The sequence below is a fragment of the Sardina pilchardus genome, chromosome 5, assembly GCF_963854185.1.
Source record: "Sardina pilchardus chromosome 5, fSarPil1.1, whole genome shotgun sequence".
In the NCBI taxonomy this organism is placed as follows: Eukaryota; Metazoa; Chordata; class Actinopteri; order Clupeiformes; family Clupeidae; genus Sardina; species Sardina pilchardus.
In genome coordinates this window covers 17,556,446-17,575,081 of record NC_084998.1, presented here as the reverse complement: position 1 = coordinate 17,575,081, position 18,636 = coordinate 17,556,446, and the positions used below count along the sequence as shown (strand labels likewise).

Below are 18,636 nucleotides of genomic sequence, written 5' to 3'. Positions count from 1 at the left end.
TGATAGGCAAAAAAATCCATAAGAACCACTGTTGAGAGTTACAGACAAAGCTATCATCTTGGGGTCACCAAGTCCCCCCAAAAAATCTTCAAAAGTGACCTCACTGCTAATAGATTATTTATACAGCATGTCAGGTTAAAGCCAGTAGAGTCATTTAATGAACAATGTAAATGGCAGGAATTACTGAATGGTACCATGACATGTCTGGGAGTGTGGTCTATTGTCAGATGAAAATAAAATTATGCTCTTTTGCTAAAAACACTTAAGGTGTCTTTGGCATACATAGAAGAATGACTATACTAAAAAGAACCCCATGCCTAATCAGAATTATGGTGGAGGGGCTGTGCTATTGTGGGGCTGTTTTAATTCCCAAAGGCCTTGGGAACCTAATTAAGGTGCATGGCATCATGAACACCAAGAAAAACCTGAACATTTTCAAAGGAAATCAAACAATCTCTGCCAAGGCCCTAAAAGTTGGTCATGATTGGATCATTCATCAGGTCAATGAACCAAAACAAATGCACAGATCAAAACAAATATGGTTTACTGAACACAAAATCAAGCTTCAGACATTGCCATAGCAGTCCCCTGATCTAAACTCCATAGAAAAACAGTGGGATGAGTCAACGAGAAGAATGCACAAGTGTGGACCTAGCAATCTGGACGATCTGGGGAGGTTTTGTAAAGATGAATGGTCTTAAATCCCTTACTTTGTATTCTCAATCTTTATGGGGTGTCAGAGAAGAATATTACATGCTGTTTTATTGACAAAGGGAGGTTTAAGAAGGTATTACAAGTAGGGGTGCCAATAATTGTGAGTGACGTGTTTTTATTAAAAACATGTATTTCTTTATTAGATTTTCCTTTTTCTCAGAATAAATTTGCTTCCCTTGCAGGGTGTATTTTTCCTCATTGTTTTCATTGTGGGAGTACAATAAATCACCTAAAGATTATTTTTTAGACCTATTTTTAGTCAACTTTTACCAAGGGTGCCAATAATTCTGGAGGGTACTGTATGTGCCATAAATATGTGAATAGGTCTGAAAATAAGTGCATACCATTTTGCCAGAATGGCAACTTTGATACCGGTATGCACTGACACCCCTGGGTTTGGATCACAGCCATTCTTATGCTCCTGCCTGACTGGGAGAGAAATTATTGAGGGATGTGACATTTCCAAACTATTCTAATGCACCTGAGGAAGGGGTATGTTAAAGAAAGTGACAAAACAAATCCTGTTTTATATTCTACATAATGAAGAAAATGGAAATGTGCTTTTTCTTCCCTCTTCAAATGTTTTCGTAGTCTACATGTCAGTACTCGAGTGGTTGTAATCATTCATCAGTTGTTAACTAGGAAAAGTACTTTCTGCGTAAGGAGGATGACGTGGAACAGATCGAGTGTGTCTGCTGAGACAAGATGAAAGGACAAAAAGGCGATCTGTTGCAATAACAGCATGAACAAATCAAGACACAATTAGAGAGAACAGATGACAACTTTACTTCCTAAGATTCAAAATCCAAAAGCAGCGATAAATAACAAGATTTATGGCAAATTAAGACATCAAGACGGTACATTGTGTGGTCTTGTATAAAACTGACGTTGCAACAGAAAGTCTTTAGGCCCATGTTCTAGGTGGTGTCACTTTCTTCTGGTGGTCTTTCCTTTTGACACAGACACAGATGGGGCATCTGGTACAGAGCAGAGGGGCCCCAAGGTTGCTTACCTCCATTCAGCCAAGTTCACCCACTGAGCATGTGCATTACAGGATTCAACTTGACTAATTAGTAACAAATAACAAAAATGTGTGTCTACATATGCTTGTGCGCCATATGATGTGAGAATCAATGGGCCCTCCTGGACATCAGCATCTCACGAATATTGTCTTCTGCCTCCTTCACACTGCGCTCAAGATAGGTCTTCTTTTGCTGTAAAGAAAGGAGACGTAAACATTAAAAGGTGCCGTCAGCACATATTGCATATTGCACATCACATGACCAAATTGCTCTTCAAGCGGTTTGTAGATCACCAAATCCAGGCCTAACTGAGCACTTTTTGAGTTGGCAAAGACAACTAAAACATTTGGTAGATTTGGTATGAAGATTTAATTCTGACAACATGTTTATTAACACAATAGCAATCAACACAATAGCAATGAAGACTTTTTAGTGTAAATTTGGTACACAGTCTAAATTCATAATTGCATTTTTAACTGTAATTCAATGTGATACCACATGATGTTCCCTGAATATATATTCATAGTTGTATTTATTTATTCAGAGTGAATTATTCAGTGTCATACTGCTAGGAGACTGAGAGCGAGTTCATATAAATTCATGTATGAAGGGAATCACAGACAGAGCCGTTGTTGACTTCATGCCTCTAAATGAATCTCATGTCATATGATGACATATGATACAAAAAAATCCATGATAAAAATTCCATGATAGCGTAAGGTAGCGTAAGACCGCAGTGAGCCACTGTGGTGCTCAAAGACTCTGACTCTTAAAAAGGGCCGGTCATCATTCAGGCCTTGAGCAAGAGTCTACACAAAGTCCAGGGGATTCCACAAAGCAGCAGAGAAGAAGGAATTCAAGGGACGGAAAATTCCACAGACATATAGTCTGAGATAGAGGAGTTTTCAGATGACCTGCTATAAAGAGTCTGACAGCAGTCAGCTGAAAACTGCACTGCTATGAAGAGTCTGAGATTGGTCATCCTGTGGTGTCCACACCCACCAGGCAGTGACCGCCGTCCATGTGGCCAGCAGGTGCACATGCCTGACTAAATATGGAAGCTGAGGTGAGGTGCTCGCTCGCATGGTGACGCAGGAAAGCACAACCACAACAAAAAGGGGAAAAAAGGAAAAGCAGTGCTCTAGATCCTGGGCACTGAGGTCATCCTAGAGAACACTTCTGTACTGATGTTGAAGTATCACGCACGCACACACGCACACACGCACACACACACACACAATTATGACTAGGACTTCGGCAGACTTTCAATCAGACTGTAATACATGTCCCACAGTTCCCTCTCACATTAATATAATGCAAATTTCAAATGTAAAGTTCCTTACTCTACATCAGCATGGGAGAAAAAAATGCGAGTGCTGTATTCGAACACATGGACGCATGTACATAACACAGACCAAAAACAGTAAAAAGGTTAACAATAGGAGTGACAAATCAGACAAAATGGGTGGAATGTAGACAGTCTAAACACTGGGAGAAACTGTGGTTTCATCCTATCTACCAAATCAAAGGTTCTTCATTGTCTCTGAGTGAATGGGCCCTTATCTGTCAGCTTCTGCTTTATAAGTGTGTTTAAAAAACAGCCCTTTGTTCTAAGTCATCCTTGCAACAGACGCAAAAGGCAGTTCACAAACTAATATCCTCTGTTGATGAGCAAGGCCTGCGATTAGGCATCTGTGATAGAGAATGAAAATAAAGTCACTTTGAAAATTATGACTCAAACTATGATGCATGTACTACATCCCTGTCTCAACAATGATCTAGCGGTGTAACAGCAGCACACTCTGCCCTGCCTTGATCATCAAGTAAAATCTTGCCCTTGGGACATGAGAAACCTTCTCTTAACTCTCCGTGACATACAAAAAAAAAAGTCCTGTCGGCCGCATTCACATGTTAGAGTGGCACGTTGGGACAAGAGTGACCAAGTAACGGGCGCCTAAATGATGACAAAACTATAACAGAGAAAAAAATGATAACAATTATCTGATACATTCCTCAAGGACTTTGAGGAGAGATTAAGACCAACATGCAAGCACAACTCGTAGACACTGCACGTCCGCCAGCCACACACACTTTTGCACAGACACATCCCTGATGTGTTTTTTCATCAGACCAAAACATGTGTCAGTAGTCACACACACACACACACACACACACACACACACACACACACACACACGTCTGTGCCATATGTACAGCTAGCAACAATGATATTCACAACAAGGAGTTGACACTGTAAAACAGTTAAATATCAAACTGAATGAATGACAGAAATAATTGAATGACTGAGAAATGATATGATGACATGTCATGTAATATGTAATATATCAGGTAATGTCATGGTATGGACAAGAAGGAAACCGTGATTGATTAAGTCATGTCTTAATTTGGAAAGTAAATATTCAAATCGCCACTCAAACCCCCACTGATCTTGAAACAAATGTTGCCAGTTCACTTTCGGGGCAAATATGTATCAGACATATCAAAGGAGTTAATAATTAGTCAAGCACACTCTCTCAGCACACACACACAAAAGGAAGGAAGTGAAGAAATCAATACTTTATGACCAATCCCACCCAGTCTACACATGCAGCAGCTGGTTGCACACACACACACACACACACACACACACACACACAAGTTGCGTTGAGTGCTGTAAAAAGCCACCTGCATGCTGCCAGACAGGGAGCGTAATATCTAATCAAAATGCCCACAATTCCCGCTAGACAGGAAATGGGTCACGTGATTACCTTTGCTTGATCTGCCAACTTCCCTTTGGCATACCAGTGACTCAGAAGGGTATGCATGCCCAAATGCTGTGGTCGTTCAATAGCCCTTTCCCATAAGGACACAGCTGGGCAGTGTCAGTTAACTGGAACACCGAGTGTGAACATGGGTGCGCGCACATATGCTTGAGTTTGAGTTGGAGAGAGAATGAGGATGCACATATAATTTGAATCGTCAGACTTGTGACATATTGTTCTTGACCGAGCCCAAGAAGATCCCAGATCCTCTCTATGCCTGTATCAGTTGGTGTGCAATGAGGCACAAATTCTTAAATGAATGACCCGAACAAAAATTACCCCAGGTACGGAATGACACTACTAACAAATCTGACAAGAAAACGGGTGACCCATCTGTAGAACATAATTTTACCATCTGCAAGCATAACATGCAACCACTACACAACACAGCCAATATTTGGGGTTTAACCTCAAACAGTAGTCTAGGGGCTGAGAAATTGATGCAATTGCAACATACATTGTCTAAAAATCCCCAAGACCAAATCCAAATCTAGCCTCCAAAATGAGCAGGGTTTGAAAGTATTGCCACATACTTAGCCGGCCAAAATATGACAATAACCTTTTTAAAATAAGAGGTCTTCATGACCAATCATTTCTGTATGCAGTAGTGATGCTGCCAGCTGGCTGAGTCACTGCAGTGCCCTGGTCATTTAGCTCAAGGGCACACCCTCACTCACACCTGTTCCCAAACACATCCAGACCCGTATGCGCTGAGGTCAGTCAGGTTACGTAGCTTAGCAGGTTTGAGGGTAGTCCTCATCTGTGTTTTGGCTAACCATGAACAAAAAAAAAATGGGCATATGCCTTAAAATAGATTCTGGGTGAACTATATATTTATGGTCTGCCACAAGCCATGTCTTCAACCAGATGGGGGCACGCCACAAAGCCTGAGCGAAACCCTCAGATTCAGCATCTTATCATACACCTACTGCACCTCCACCGATAACATAGTTTCTTCTTTCAATATAACTTCCTGGGGTTTCAAAATGGCATGGCAAAAATAAATAGGCCATGAGGACAGACTGAAAAAACCACAAGGATGGGCAATGATGCTCCAGTTACCCAAACAAGTACTTGACCTCATCTTCTCTGGAAAGGAACTTGTAATGTATTTCAACATGAGGGGGAAATGCCAGCTGAATCAGTTTACCATTTCAGAAACATAAAGGCTTCCTTGTTAGGTTTTCATCAGGGGCTCTTCCTCTTATTATCTCTTTTCAAACCCTTGGATCCTAGATTATCTAAATACTTTTCTTACAAATGTATGTCCATCTAAGCAGACAATACTGTTTGAAACATACTGTACCATCAATTTGAGAGAATCCATTATCAGTCTTCATTTCCAGTTTCTGAACAAAAATGTTCACTCGCGCGAATATAACTGGTCCACTCAAAGAAACCAAATAATTATTTTAGATAACGTTGATAAATTCAGAAAACGTATTGAATATATCCAACCTCCCTTTTATAAACATCTTAGGCAGATTCCTTTTTATTTCTCTAAATGCAAGACTAATGGCTACCACTCTTAAATGGAGAGATCAAATGCCTTGTCTTGTATTTTCATCAATAATTGTGTTGTTTGTGTGAAGAAATAGAACGAAAACAACCAATGAAAGGACACTCATGGGATCCTACAACATCCTTTGAGCAGAAATATTCAGAGCTGAAAGTTTACAGAGTTCAGATTATGTGGCACACCTCAAGCTCCTTGATCTTGTCATCTGCAGTCTTCTGCTTCTCCGTTAGCTGGTTACTGATCTCATCTTTAGACTGCAAGATGAACCTGCCAAGAAATACAGAGACAACAACTTCAATACTGAAATGGTAATTGTGCATAGGAACACGTGAATGTCTTGAATTGAAAGCCACACACAACTGTCCTAGAGGAGTTATGCAATGGTCTAAAATGTCAATTATCCGCATTGTTCATTTTGATCAGGAATTACGAATATCTGTAAGAATGTTTTTTGTGATAAGTCTGTACTTCTGACATGACTGGCATAAGATGCACTTCGTGAAGCTTGATGAAGGGTTCTAAAGGCCTTAAGTTTGCACACTGAATAGGGCAGGTGGATAATTGGACACAAATATGATACTTACATTCGTCCAACTCCTTCGTACATCCGCGTACTATCAGCAAGAGGAGTTACTTCGGCATGTGTCAAACTAGCATGTTTCTTTATACGGTTGAGTTGGTCAATCTGTATATCTGCTAACTTCACCTTTTGCTGGGTATCAATGACTTTAGCCTGCAGCTCGGCGAAGGCCTGTTGGGAAAGAGTGAACTCATTATTTATATTTGGCGAGACAGTGTAGGTATGCCAGACATAAGACGAGTTGTCAACAGAGACAATAAATATATTTACGTTATCACAATTACGGAATTATAGCGTCTATCGACAACAAATCTGCTCAAACCGGCTTGCTTGCTAACGTTATGCTAGGTTGTATGCAACCTTGTACGAAACTATATGTTTGAGGTGTTGACAACTCCTTTGCTGTTTACTGTTTAAAGCACAAGACTTCAAATAGAAATGGATCTACTGACACGCAGAGCATCCAATATTATCCACATAAACTTTATGTGAAATCGTCATCCAGCTAGCTAACTAGCAAACTCAAGCTACATTAGCCATATAGCGTAGATTACACTCATATTGTGGCCTTTTTCCGTCATTTGAATGGCACAACTTACTCTCTACACAACATTGGACAGAAACAATCACATAAATAATATAACACTGTGAAGTGCCATTATATTGTATGAAATATTACCTTTTTCAGTTCTAGATCTATGGGGGTCGCCATGTTGGTGAGGGACAGCACGTGGATTGCAGCACAAAATTTACATGTGATGTCATATGTCGAGGGGAGTGACCGGGAGTCTGATACAAATGTATACGTTTTGTTTTATTATGATAATCCTGAAAATAACACCTTGGAATATGTAGTGAACTTTCTTTGTTTTGCAAGCTAAGCGTTTTAATTCATAAACAGTAATGGCAAAAGGGACGGCCTTCCTTCCAGATAGGCTATTTAAGCTAGAAGTCACTGTGCATTTTCAAACTAACCAAAATAATTTTGTCTCCTCTACTGGAAACCCTGAACTTTTACCTCTATGTTTTATTTGCTTTTGAACGAGACTTCTGTTTTGGTGTATGTTTGTTAACTAGTATTGTCTTAAAATGACAGTGAGTAGTGTTTTGTGTCTTTAAGCATCAATAATGAATAAATAAATAAATAAGTGATTCTGCTACAAACATGTTCTGTAGCTTCCTTAATTCAGTAAAGGAATCTAAATTGTCATAACCTTCACCTCATGTTTTAAATTGGTTTCCAAATGTCCTGCATTTTTGTGTTTCAACTTAATACTCAAAATTTTGATTTCAGATGTAATCACGCCGTGGTAAATATATTATTTACTTTCATGTGTACAGAATCAACACTTCACACACAGAATGGCAGAATTACAAATAGCATAGCCTATATGCAAACACACCCAAGGTATGTATTTTTCAAATAACAAAATAACATATTTACAAATAGGCATATAGGCTATATTTGGGGAGAGTAAAACATGTGCGAGTATTTGTAGGTCAGTAGCTCTCCCATCATTTTCTCTGAGGGAAGTAATCAAATTACGAGACACTGTACGTAACGCCTATTCATGCTTTTCAATGTAAGTTAACACCTTTCCAGCTCTCCATGACCATGGGAACCCTGACTATAGTATTAACTGTCTTGAGAAAATAGTCAAGGCTTGTAGTTAGATATCAACAGTATTTAATCCCATTCACAAAATCAACTTCACAATAGTTCACAATGATGTCTATCATAAATGTTAGTGAAAGTTGAACAAGTGGAATTTAAAATGACATCACAACACTGAATGCCTGAATAAATACATCATGAAAAACATATTGAAATAAATACTAAATAAATAGTCTTATTAAATACACAAATAAATTAATTCACAAGGCCAAATAACAAAATATAACATATTAACTGAGCTATTAAAAATGCGGCTTAACAATGATCTCAACTCAACAGTACATCAAGACAACTAGGCCTATTCAAATCATCCCTCTAACTCTGGTCTATTTTTTTGTTGATGTTGTTGCCATCTTCCTGGTACAAATGCATTGTTTGTATATGTCCACTTAGTATCCAAAAAGGGTGATAGGTGGGGTTGAGATGGTCTTGAGCTCCATAAGGTAAGATAAGGTAAGTCTTTCCAACGGCAAAGCTGGGGGACATTTCTGCCCGAGAGAGACAATGTTCCTGGGTTGCCATTAGCATTCAAGAATCTCTCTCTAGTGTCATTTTTCCTATTTATGACTTGAGCAGAGTCCCAGGCCACACCTTGTCAGACCATCCGTTACTCTGAGGTAGACTTTCTCCTTTCACCTGAAGAAGTTATTAAGATAATCAACAATACAATTAGTCACTGCAAAATATCACCAATACTTGACTACTGATAATGATACACTGTTTCATATTACTTTCACCGTGACACTTACATATTTTTTCACAGTTCATGGACTATGGTCACATCAAGATGAATTTTTTCTTCACATTCTGCATCTTGCTTGTGTTTCTTCTGATGTCTGAAAGCAAAGTTTAGGTAGACTTTGTGAGCCACATATCAGTGTAGACTAAACATTATCTAAAATAATATAAGAAATGGGTGGTTACACAAACCTGATAACCAGAAAGAGACTGAAGACGGTCAGACATAAGATGACAATGACCACTGCTACAACAGGTAGGATTGTCGTCAGGTCATAACCCTCTTTGCTAGTGCTTCCCAAAATAAACATGTGACATCTCTGTCCAGAGAAACCAGGATGACATCTGAAAGCGACATTATGCCATCCTTGAATACAAACTCTTAATTTGATGTTGTTGTAGGCCTATAAACGTAATGGCCTAAGGTGAATCAGAGAAAAGTGAAAAGGAAAAAGAGAACTCACACACAGTATGTAGTTTGCTGATCACTGTGGTACTCACAGCTCCCATGGATGCAGAAATCACTATTCAGACAGGGATTGCTTTGGTCCTTTGTCCTAGTACTCATTTGGTCCTTTGTCCTAGTACTCATTTCTACATTATGAGTTGTTGGATCTGAAGCTGATAATAGATAAAAAATAATAATAATTTAATGAGGACCTCGTGGTTTGAACACATGTTTAACACCCTGCTCTGTTATAACAACACATTTACAAGGCCTACATTCCCTCCTTGCATTTATGATGTTGAACCGGCAAAAGAGCAATTTGGTTAGGCTATGTCAAGCTGTAAAAAAAGTCTAAAGGTTAGCTCTGCAGTGAAGTTTGCTACCTACCATTGACAGTCTCATAACCTCCCGAACTGTATTCAACTCCAAGTGTAGTCCATCTGTCACTTCCAGTGCTGGATGAGCCAGTCATTCTGAGTGTCTCAACTTGGTTTAAATCTATGGATGCGCAACTGCACAGTCTGAAAAACACTTCATGAAGCACACGCAATGAACATGAGTACAACGAAATGGCACGATGTAGCCTACAACAAGCCGTTCATTCATCTAAAACAAATCATTTTGTTAAGGAGATACTGGATGTAGGCTATTACGTTTGTTGAAAAAGCTTACCGAAAATACAGAATAACCCGTTCGCAAATTCTGGTCCCATTTTAAAATTTCTGTCGTCGGAAACTAAACTCTTTGATATACTCAGAGAAGTATTGACTTCCAAGTTGCCAGGCGTTTCACAAACCGTGTTAGAGTGACTGCTGCTGATAATTATATAGCCTAGTGCTTCCTCCCAGTGTGAATCATAACCACACCTCATCTCACTTAGCTAAGCCTACCCTAAATCAAACATGCACTACTAGGCTAAAAGACAGGTAGTTTGACGTAGGCCTACATGAAAAGCATACCTATTAAACATAACACTTGATAAGCTATCATAGCTTCAATCTAATAGCCTACGACATTGATGTGTGTAAAGTGAATTCTTAACATACACCGCTTCCGTAATGAGGGATACTAGGCTACTATGTAATTTCATCACACCTGAAGCTTACTACAATTCACACCAAGACTTCCAATTTTCAGGTTAAAGGTAGTTTTCCCACTTCGCCTAATCAAGGATAACCAACTTGTGGGCAAACATTCAGACTGGTCACTCACTTTGACACTCCAGTGATGGATCGATCAGATCAGGCAAGCTATCCACTACCAGGGAAATGCAATTTCACGAGCAGCTTACCATTCCTATAATAAATATCAGGTTCCTGGGTGAATCAGTGTACCAACTGAGGTCAGATATATATTGAAATTTCCATAAAATTCATGTTGTTGTGTCAGTGTCCGGTATAACAGCCAAAGGCAGGCTGTGTGGTCCTCAAAGAATAAAAGTACAGAATCATATTCACTGGGTGTATATACATTAGTATGGATCCTCGATTATCCAATTTGCTATTCAAGCACCACAACCATCTGGAGCAAGTAGGCATAGACTTACAAAAGCAGAACATTGTTGAAGAAGTTTATTTACTGTGGACAACCAAACAAGAGATTGTTGGAGGAAATGAAATATCCTTAAGAATATTAATAAAAAATATGCATATCACGTGTATTAAATTTGCATGAAGTTTTTTCCCCGTTCCAATACAAAAACAAACAGAAAACTATTCCAACAATGCTTGTTGACATTATAAAAAGTTGATATTAAATCCAAAGGTAAAGAACATTTGACCTCATCAGAGGAAGAGCTAGAAATGTTTGCAGCTTGCCACAAGCAGTCATCACCGTATATACAAAAAGCACACTTGGCTGGGACGGGTTACAAACTGTGCAACTTCAAGCCAGACGGGACCGATTTTTTGCAACCCACATTGTTATCTTCACTTTACAAGTCAAAATAAAATGGATGCACTGATTCTAGCAACAAGGTTACAGAACAGGGATAAAAATAAAACCTTGGCCTTGTTTTATCTTGCAGGCATTACAGATGTTGTCTGTATGGTATCTAAAAAAAGAAAACAAAAAAAAGAAACCAAAAAGGAAAAAAAAAACCAATCCATTTAAACATGCTAGAATCTATTGAACCCTCACATCCCCCAGCCAGCACCCATCCCATTCATGCCCACCGATCCTCGGCTGCCACCATAGTAACTGCTGTTCATTCCGCTCTGGTTACCTAACAGAAGACGACAGAGACACGGTTTTGGATCAAGGACTGCACAAGGAAAAGGTTTAAAAGCCGGCAAACCAGCGGAGGCAGTGATGAAAACAAAAACATGTATAAAACATACAAGACAAGTGTGCTCTTAGCTACCCTTGACACACACACAAAACAAGATATTGCTTCCATATCTAAAACAGCATGTGTTGTAATGAAACAGATCAAGATAAGCCTCAGACATGAAATTCCTTTTCAGTATAATCATTGTTCACCTTTAAACTACACCCAAAATACTTACTGTAATCATTGTAGCCTCCCATGCTTGACTGTCCACTGTAACCACCCTGGTATCCTGTGTTCATCTGTTGGCTACTGTGCCCATAAGACGACTGGTTGCCTGTTTCACAAATAAATATGATTAGTCTGGAATCGCTATTTATCCCCCTACCCTTTTCCCAAACATCTTACTGGCAAAGCTTACCCATTCCTCCCATCATCTGACTGCTATAGCCTCCACTGTTGCCCCCTGCTGTTGAGTTTAGGAACAGCTCAATATAACGGTGCTCTGCAGGGGAAAAAAAACAAAAAAACAGCATGAAATCAGAGGAAAGAGAGCCCACCTACCATCAATTTATTTAAAACATAAGAAACAAGCAATGAATGAATGACACAGAAGCAAAGGGTCTTGTCAGAGACTTACGCATGCTGGCCTTGTCCTTGGACATGGCTGCCACGGCATCCTCATGTGTCGCAAACTCCACATCTGCCTCCCCAGTCACCCTGCCATCAGGCCCAACTTCAATGTGCACGCGCACCGGGTTCAGTGGAGAGAAGAACTACAGACATGGAGAAAAATATTCATTACAATGTTGTCCAGGAGGGTTTTCAATATTCTACTGATAGCACGTGTAGATCATTGGTTCATTAACTGATCTTATTCCACTTGCTGTAAAGATGTTACTTACACTATAGATGTCGTTTTCTGAGGCGCGATAAGGTAGTCCCCTCATGTGCACACAATGACCTGTTGTGCTGTGGAAATTTGAGCCGCCATCACTGTAACGTCCATCTATGAAGCATAACAGAAGATGTTAAGAAGTTATAAAAAAAACTGGTCACGTTATTTTCCTTCCTATGAATCACAAAAACAACTGAAAATGGTAATATATTACAATAAATATTAGTAATTGCTGCCTGAGATAATCGTGTTTCTTTGTATGAAGCAGAGTTGCACTAAATTCTCAAGTTTATTTTGAGAGCCTACGGTCATATGTCAAACACACCTGTTTCTTTACACTGGTTTCCCACTGCTTTTCCAGATTATTCAACAAATAGGTCACCAATATATAACAGCTAGCAAACTAGGAGGCTCTGTTGGCTGTTTGGTAGCAGGCTTGCCAGCCTTAGTCCAAAACCCTGAAATACTTACTTGAAATAAGCGTTACCACTAGAGTGCCAACAACCAACAAGTTTGTTGTTGCATTAAACTTTTTTGTCGTTAATCAAATGTCCTTATCCAGAGGAACTTGGATGAATATAAATACTAGGACAGTTTTGCCTTAACTCATAACCCTCTGGTCTTCTATTTGGACGCACAGATTGCTAAGCCCTTTCCCACCATCACCCCTTATTATACTTCCACCCCAAAATGTTGTCAGAAATGCATAACTGATAACAGGAGAAATGAGTCACCTCCACCATAGCCTCCACGGCGCATCCTGTCAAATGAGCCCCCTCGACTCATGCCGTTGTAGCCTCGGCCCCCTCCTCCACCACCACCACCACCACCACCGCCGCTGGGCCGGTCATATGGGCTGGGTCTCTGCATGCCCATGGTTTTGCGCGGAGGCTCGTAATGTGTTCGCACCTCAGCACGACTACTCTTGAAGATTTCAATGTACCTATGAGCACAAGGACAAAGATTAGGCCTAATGGTACGACCCGAACACTCAAGAGGAAGTCACAACAGAAGCAATCAGGTACAAAGACAAAGACTTGGAATAATCCTGGCATAGTTATTAGGGACCAGACGTATTTTACACAGCTCTGAACCAATGTGGCATGAAGGTCTGTTTGCAGTCTGCTAAGGAATCAAAGCACTGATTGTTGCTTTATTAGCGATATTCATATGCAGGAGCCATCTTTTAACTAAAGAAAGAGCCCTCCCGCCCTCCCAGGGTTGTTAGCGCGTTTCCAACTTACACATTGCTGTTCAAAAACAAGAAGCAAACCATCAAAACTGACTTTCAAGTGTCCAATATCACTCAGTAGAAGGGTCAAATTGCACAACCAGACATTTCCCTGTGAATCCAAGCGCACAGGGAGGCTGGCCCTTAGAAATTTAATGCAACTAGCACCAAAAAAACACTCAGGAGGGTTCAGGAGCCTAGTGTTACTTTTCATCACTTTGCAAGTACTTTCAATAAATCATTTTGGAAGACAATATTAAGACCATCTTAATAAAGCTGAAGTCCAAATTTTTTAAAAATTGCCCACTATAATGTAATACTGACATACCTGTGATCGGGTCATACATTTACATAAGCAGATACATAATTTACACCACTCCATATCCCCATCCATTCAGAACTGCAGCCAAGTGCATTCACTTATACACATTAGTTTCCAGAAACAGTCTTAACAGGTCCTTTGAGGGTGCTGTGTGATGTCGATGTAGCATGTGCAGATTCATGTAATATGAGGTTACCACAAAGGCGTTTTTCTCATGACAGTTAAATTCCATTAGAGAAGCAGCTTCACCAGCCAACCATCCATCCCCACCTGTGCCCTATTCTTTCCTTGTGTTTCTTTAGAGCCTTTTCAGCTATATCCTGTGATGCAAACTGCACGAAGGCCTCCCCCGTACTCCTCCCCTGGAAGTCCACCGGCAATGTTATCCCATTTGGCACGATTTCCAACCCTTCAACCCAAGGACAGATAACCCCAGTAGGGGACACATTAAATCACATGCCCATTCACAGTGCTCACTTCATCTCCTTCAATCAACAAATAAATTAAACAAAAAAAGGTTACACTCAAATGCCTTTCCATATGAAAAAGCAGTGATTATGCTCACCAATATCTGGTGACAGTCTATCAGGTGAAATACCTTACAGCAAAAAAAAGAAAACTTTACAAGAGGCTGTTTTGGTGGAGAGTTGTGTTAAAGGACCAGAGTATCTCATTCAATATTATAAGAGATTCATTCACACATCCAGATATAAGTCATACAGTGGAGGAGGGGAAAAAACAAGACAAAAAAAAACCATCTAAAGACGATGCATTTCCTTTTTTTCTCAAAACAGTTTACATATTTAAGTGTGGCAGAACTTTGAGAGGAGACTTAACCATACCTGAGAAGAACTGGACAATCTCCTCTTTGCTGCAACCAAAGGGCAGACCACGCAACCGCACAAGCCCATCGCCATCGGTCTCTGGACAGCTGGGCCCAGTATGCTTCATGACCCAGTCCATCTCAACGTTGTTAGATTTAAACACTGAAACACATTAAAGACATTTCCATACATCTCAAATACATGTTTAAAGAAATCACTGCATTGATACAGAGCCACCAAGCACCCAACTGATGGACAAAACAATTGATTTGCTTCTTACCCTCCACATATCTGTGTCCCATAGATTCCCTGTCTTTTTTAAGGGCAATCTTCAAGTCGTCCTCTGATTCCAATTCCACAAAAGCCTCTCCACTAGGCCGGCCTTCTCTGGTGTAGGTGAAGTGGATTGCTGTGCCATTGTTTGCAACTTTACTATCTGTATGAAAAGCATGGTACAAATCAAGATCTTTCTTACGGGACAATCTAACACAACGTATTAAAACCATAATTTCGAACGTGTTAATACAATAACGGTGACGTTACCTGAGAAGAAACGGGAAACTTCATCCACTGACGTGGACCACGGCAATCCTCGCACCCTCACAACAAATCCCTCATCAGCCATGTCTGATAAGTGTTAGGTCAAATCTAAAATATAATGCATATTACAAAATTAGAAAGATAATGAAATCAGTTCGGTCTCATCAATAACATGCCAACTAGAATGTGATAACGGATAGCACACCACTTCTGTTTAAATAATGAAATGTGTTCGCTCAAATTCATTCAATGTCGTTCAACAAAGAAAATCTACATGATAACGTCAAAGCCGGTGCTCTCTGACCCTAACATTCCTTCTACACACAATGTCAAGGAAATTCACAATCACCGTAAAGGCAACTTATTTAGTTCGATAACGTTAGAGTTCATTTCAAAGTAAATAGAGCAGCAGTGTATTAACATCTATTGCTTTCAATTCATCTGATCTTAGATACGAAATGATACAATGAATAAACACATGGCTAACGTTAGCTCATGTTAGCTAACGTTAAGCTACTGAGGAAACATGCTAGCGAATTAGGTGGGCTATCAAGAAAAACACTCAACGTATTACTTGTAGACAAACCTATGCATAAATGTGACTTCATTGCTTCAGAGGTCTTTAAGACCAGGTGAAACGTTTTAAAAGTAGAACATACCGAACGCTATGCATTTTCCATTTACCTGAAACTGTTGAATGTCGATAGCATTCACACGTTAATGCTAGCTAGAGTTAGCTTTAGCTATCGCAGCTTTGAGCTAGCTAGCGTTACCTTATTGTGAAGCATGTGATAAATGTTAGCTAGCTAGTCTCTGAAACCTTCAATACAGAAAAGAACACGACATACAGTTGCAAGACATATTTAGAAAAACTAAATCTGGACTCTGTAGATATTTAAGTGGTACACGTAACGGTCAACAAACACATAGGGGCAAACAACCTCAGCTAAGTGGTTTAACTACTTTGCCGCTAAATTTATATGTCGGCAGACAATGGCCCCCGGCCTACAAATTTGAGTTAGCCATCATGGCTAACACATTTGATAAACCACAATAAAAGACTACGCGGGCCTGCATGAAGAGGCCATACGTTTGCACTCGAAAGTCCCAAACATAAATATTACAACATTGTCAAAGGTAAAAGTCTTCATGTCATGTGTAGATAGATAGGAGGATAATATTACCTTTGGATAAATCGTAATCAAATTCTTCGAAGCGTCACGGCGGCACTGCTCGATGATGCACAGTCCAATCTGAACCAAGACCGATCCGCGCGTGCGCTACCCGGTGAAAATATTTGTAGGTGCTTCCCTTTGTTCCCCCTGGGTCCTAGCAACTGACCAACCACAGTGCAGGAATTACTGGCCTCCTCTGAATTATCGAGATACTACCAGAGACACTGCTTTAAAAAGACTTTGATACTACTTCGCATCCATCTGAACCAATTGCAAAATTGCCCTGTCACGTTAGGCTAGATGTAAAGGGCGAGTACCGAGGCTATGAGGGCTCTATTTTGATGATCAGTAACGACCTTTCAAACCTGATTATGCCCCATGCGCTTCACCTTTATGAAGCCTTGAGCAGGAGTGTGGCCTATATTTTACTGTCTATGGGTGTGGCAGAAGGTGTGGTCTGGCGCATGATAGGCGGCTGCATATATGGAAAAAAAACACCTAACCCTAAAAAAATTCTAACAAAAGGTTTCTCAGCTATTTTCTGTATTATTAGGTGTCCTTAGTAACATACTAAAAGTTTACCAAAGTTTGACCACGGGAAAGGTGCATTTTTCAAGATGGCGTCCAAGATGGGCAAAAAGCCCTTAAAATATGCTAACTCCTCAATTTTTTGACCTAGCCAAGTGATATTGGTGTCTAACCCCATGTTTTCTGGGTCTATGAATCCATTGAACTTGTCTAAATTGCACTGGCATGATTACATACTTGGAATTCATGACTTTGTGAGATTATTAGGGCTGTAACGATACACCAAACTCACGATTTGGTTTGTATCAAGATTTTTGACATTTTATAAAAACACATTGCAATAGCCTACCTTGAAACATCCAAGGATTATACTATTGTATATGCCTATATCATATCCTGATATAAAGAGAGAAAATACTGCATTTCTGATATTTATGAAAGCACACTTTATGCAGATTATAGCCTACTATTTCTGTTTTCCCACGTGTGCTTAAGTTATAAGGTGATATTTCTCCTTGGGACAGGCCATTTTGAGTTTTGGAAAACATTTGTATCGAGTCTCAATAATTGAGATGATCAGTCAAAATTCAGTTTTAACATGTCATTTTCAGGGTCAAGGAAGCTATTGACTTGATTTTTAGACAAACCTGATGTTGGCCATTTACCAAATGTAAAAATATCGACCATCTCTATTGATATTCATGATAGAAATATCATTCTAAAACAATTTCAAAGTTTTAAAAAGTAATTTGATCACATGACATCAAGTATAATCTGGTTCCAATATGGCCACCATGTATAAGAGAATAAGGCAATTATTCTATATTTTGGTACATTATCAGTACATTTATATTCTACTTTCTTGTCTTTCTGAGAAAACCTTAAAGGAATACGCCACCCAAAAATGAAATTAAGCTAGTCTCGGTCACCCCCAGAGTTAGAACAGTGAAAAAAACCCGGTTAAAATCCGTCCGGGCATTCTCCTGCTTTGGGAGCAGCGATGTTAGCTTTAGCTTAGAAAAGTTGCTGTAGTTGAAGGGTGTCAGTGAGCACGTCCTCCAAAAAGTGACCGAGACGTCTACATTTTTTTCTAAATATATCTTGGGAGCCGTGTGTTCAAAACGAGTACAAATCATAATGCAAAATCGAACGAGACTATTACCTGGGCAGATCTTTACTTGGAACTATTTTCAGCCTCATCGCCGACGAAGCACCGCTAGCTAGGCGCAAAGTTCTCACGTAGCACCACTTGTGAAGTTCCAGTCGAATCTAGTTGGGAGTTTACAAGACTGCTACGTGAGAACTTTGCGCCTAGCTAGCGGTGCTTCGTC

The 18,636-nt window shown here is 39.8% G+C and overlaps 3 protein-coding genes across 5 annotated transcripts; all 3 read right to left on the bottom strand.

Annotated features, from left to right (window-relative positions):
• Positions 1 to 1,476: 1,476 nt before the first annotated feature.
• pfdn1 (prefoldin subunit 1) lies at positions 1,477 to 7,417 on the bottom strand. Its single transcript, XM_062535637.1, has 4 exons — positions 7,337 to 7,417; positions 6,662 to 6,828; positions 6,260 to 6,344; positions 1,477 to 1,928 (listed from the first exon to the last, which is right to left on the bottom strand). The coding sequence occupies exons 1-4, from the start codon at positions 7,367 to 7,369 to the stop codon at positions 1,845 to 1,847; spliced, it is 369 nt and encodes a 122-aa protein (XP_062391621.1). The 5' UTR covers positions 7,370 to 7,417; the 3' UTR covers positions 1,477 to 1,844.
• A 916-nt stretch (positions 7,418 to 8,333) lies between these two features.
• On the bottom strand, positions 8,334 to 10,347 carry hbegfb (heparin-binding EGF-like growth factor b). Of its 2 annotated transcripts, XR_009939080.1 has the most exons (6): positions 10,191 to 10,347; positions 9,906 to 10,049; positions 9,535 to 9,691; positions 9,263 to 9,415; positions 9,082 to 9,168; positions 8,334 to 8,968 (listed from the first exon to the last, which is right to left on the bottom strand). XR_009939080.1 is itself a non-coding variant. In XM_062535636.1 (4 exons), exons 1-4 carry the CDS (start codon positions 10,228 to 10,230, stop codon positions 9,253 to 9,255), a joined length of 504 nt encoding a protein of 167 aa, XP_062391620.1. In that variant the 5' UTR covers positions 10,231 to 10,347; the 3' UTR covers positions 9,175 to 9,252. The 2 variants fall into 2 exon arrangements, 1 of the variants encoding a protein (XP_062391620.1); XM_062535636.1 differs by lacking the exons at positions 8,334 to 8,968; positions 9,082 to 9,168 and having other exon boundaries at positions 9,175 to 9,415.
• A 727-nt stretch (positions 10,348 to 11,074) lies between these two features.
• hnrnph1l (heterogeneous nuclear ribonucleoprotein H1, like) lies at positions 11,075 to 16,941 on the bottom strand. Of its 2 annotated transcripts, XM_062536743.1 has the most exons (12): positions 16,787 to 16,941; positions 15,606 to 15,710; positions 15,343 to 15,498; positions 15,081 to 15,224; positions 14,804 to 14,836; positions 14,509 to 14,647; positions 13,420 to 13,628; positions 12,693 to 12,796; positions 12,428 to 12,563; positions 12,209 to 12,292; positions 12,026 to 12,124; positions 11,075 to 11,742 (listed from the first exon to the last, which is right to left on the bottom strand). In XM_062536743.1, the coding sequence occupies exons 2-12, from the start codon at positions 15,685 to 15,687 to the stop codon at positions 11,654 to 11,656; spliced, it is 1,275 nt and encodes a 424-aa protein (XP_062392727.1). In that variant the 5' UTR covers positions 15,688 to 15,710; positions 16,787 to 16,941; the 3' UTR covers positions 11,075 to 11,653. The 2 variants fall into 2 exon arrangements, with proteins under 2 accessions (XP_062392727.1, XP_062392728.1); XM_062536744.1 differs by lacking the exon at positions 14,804 to 14,836 and having other exon boundaries at positions 16,787 to 16,937.
• Positions 16,942 to 18,636: the final 1,695 nt, after the last annotated feature.

Coding starts and splice junctions, on each gene's coding strand:
- pfdn1 (XM_062535637.1), bottom strand. CDS start 7,369: ATGGCGACCCCCATAGATCTAGAACTGAAAAAG. Junction 6,829..7,336: donor TAGATCTAGAACTGAAAAAG/GTAATATTTCAT, acceptor CTTTCCCAACAG/GCCTTCGCCGAGCTGCAGGC. Junction 1,929..6,259: donor ACAAGATCAAGGAGCTTGAG/GTGTGCCACATA, acceptor CTTTCTTTACAG/CAAAAGAAGACCTATCTTGA.
- hnrnph1l (XM_062536743.1), bottom strand. CDS start 15,687: ATGGCTGATGAGGGATTTGTTGTGAGGGTGCGAGGATTGCCGTGGTCC. Junction 15,499..15,605: donor AGTTTCCCGTTTCTTCTCAG/GTAACGTCACCG, acceptor CTTTTCATACAG/ATAGTAAAGTTGCAAACAAT. Junction 15,225..15,342: donor GGGACACAGATATGTGGAGG/GTAAGAAGCAAA, acceptor AATGTGTTTCAG/TGTTTAAATCTAACAACGTT.
- hbegfb (XM_062535636.1), bottom strand. CDS start 10,230: ATGGGACCAGAATTTGCGAACGGGTTATTCTGTATTTTCG. Junction 10,050..10,190: donor CGGGTTATTCTGTATTTTCG/GTAAGCTTTTTC, acceptor TGCTTCATGAAG/TGTTTTTCAGACTGTGCAGT. Junction 9,692..9,905: donor AGGTTATGAGACTGTCAATG/GTAGGTAGCAAA, acceptor ATCTATTATCAG/CTTCAGATCCAACAACTCAT.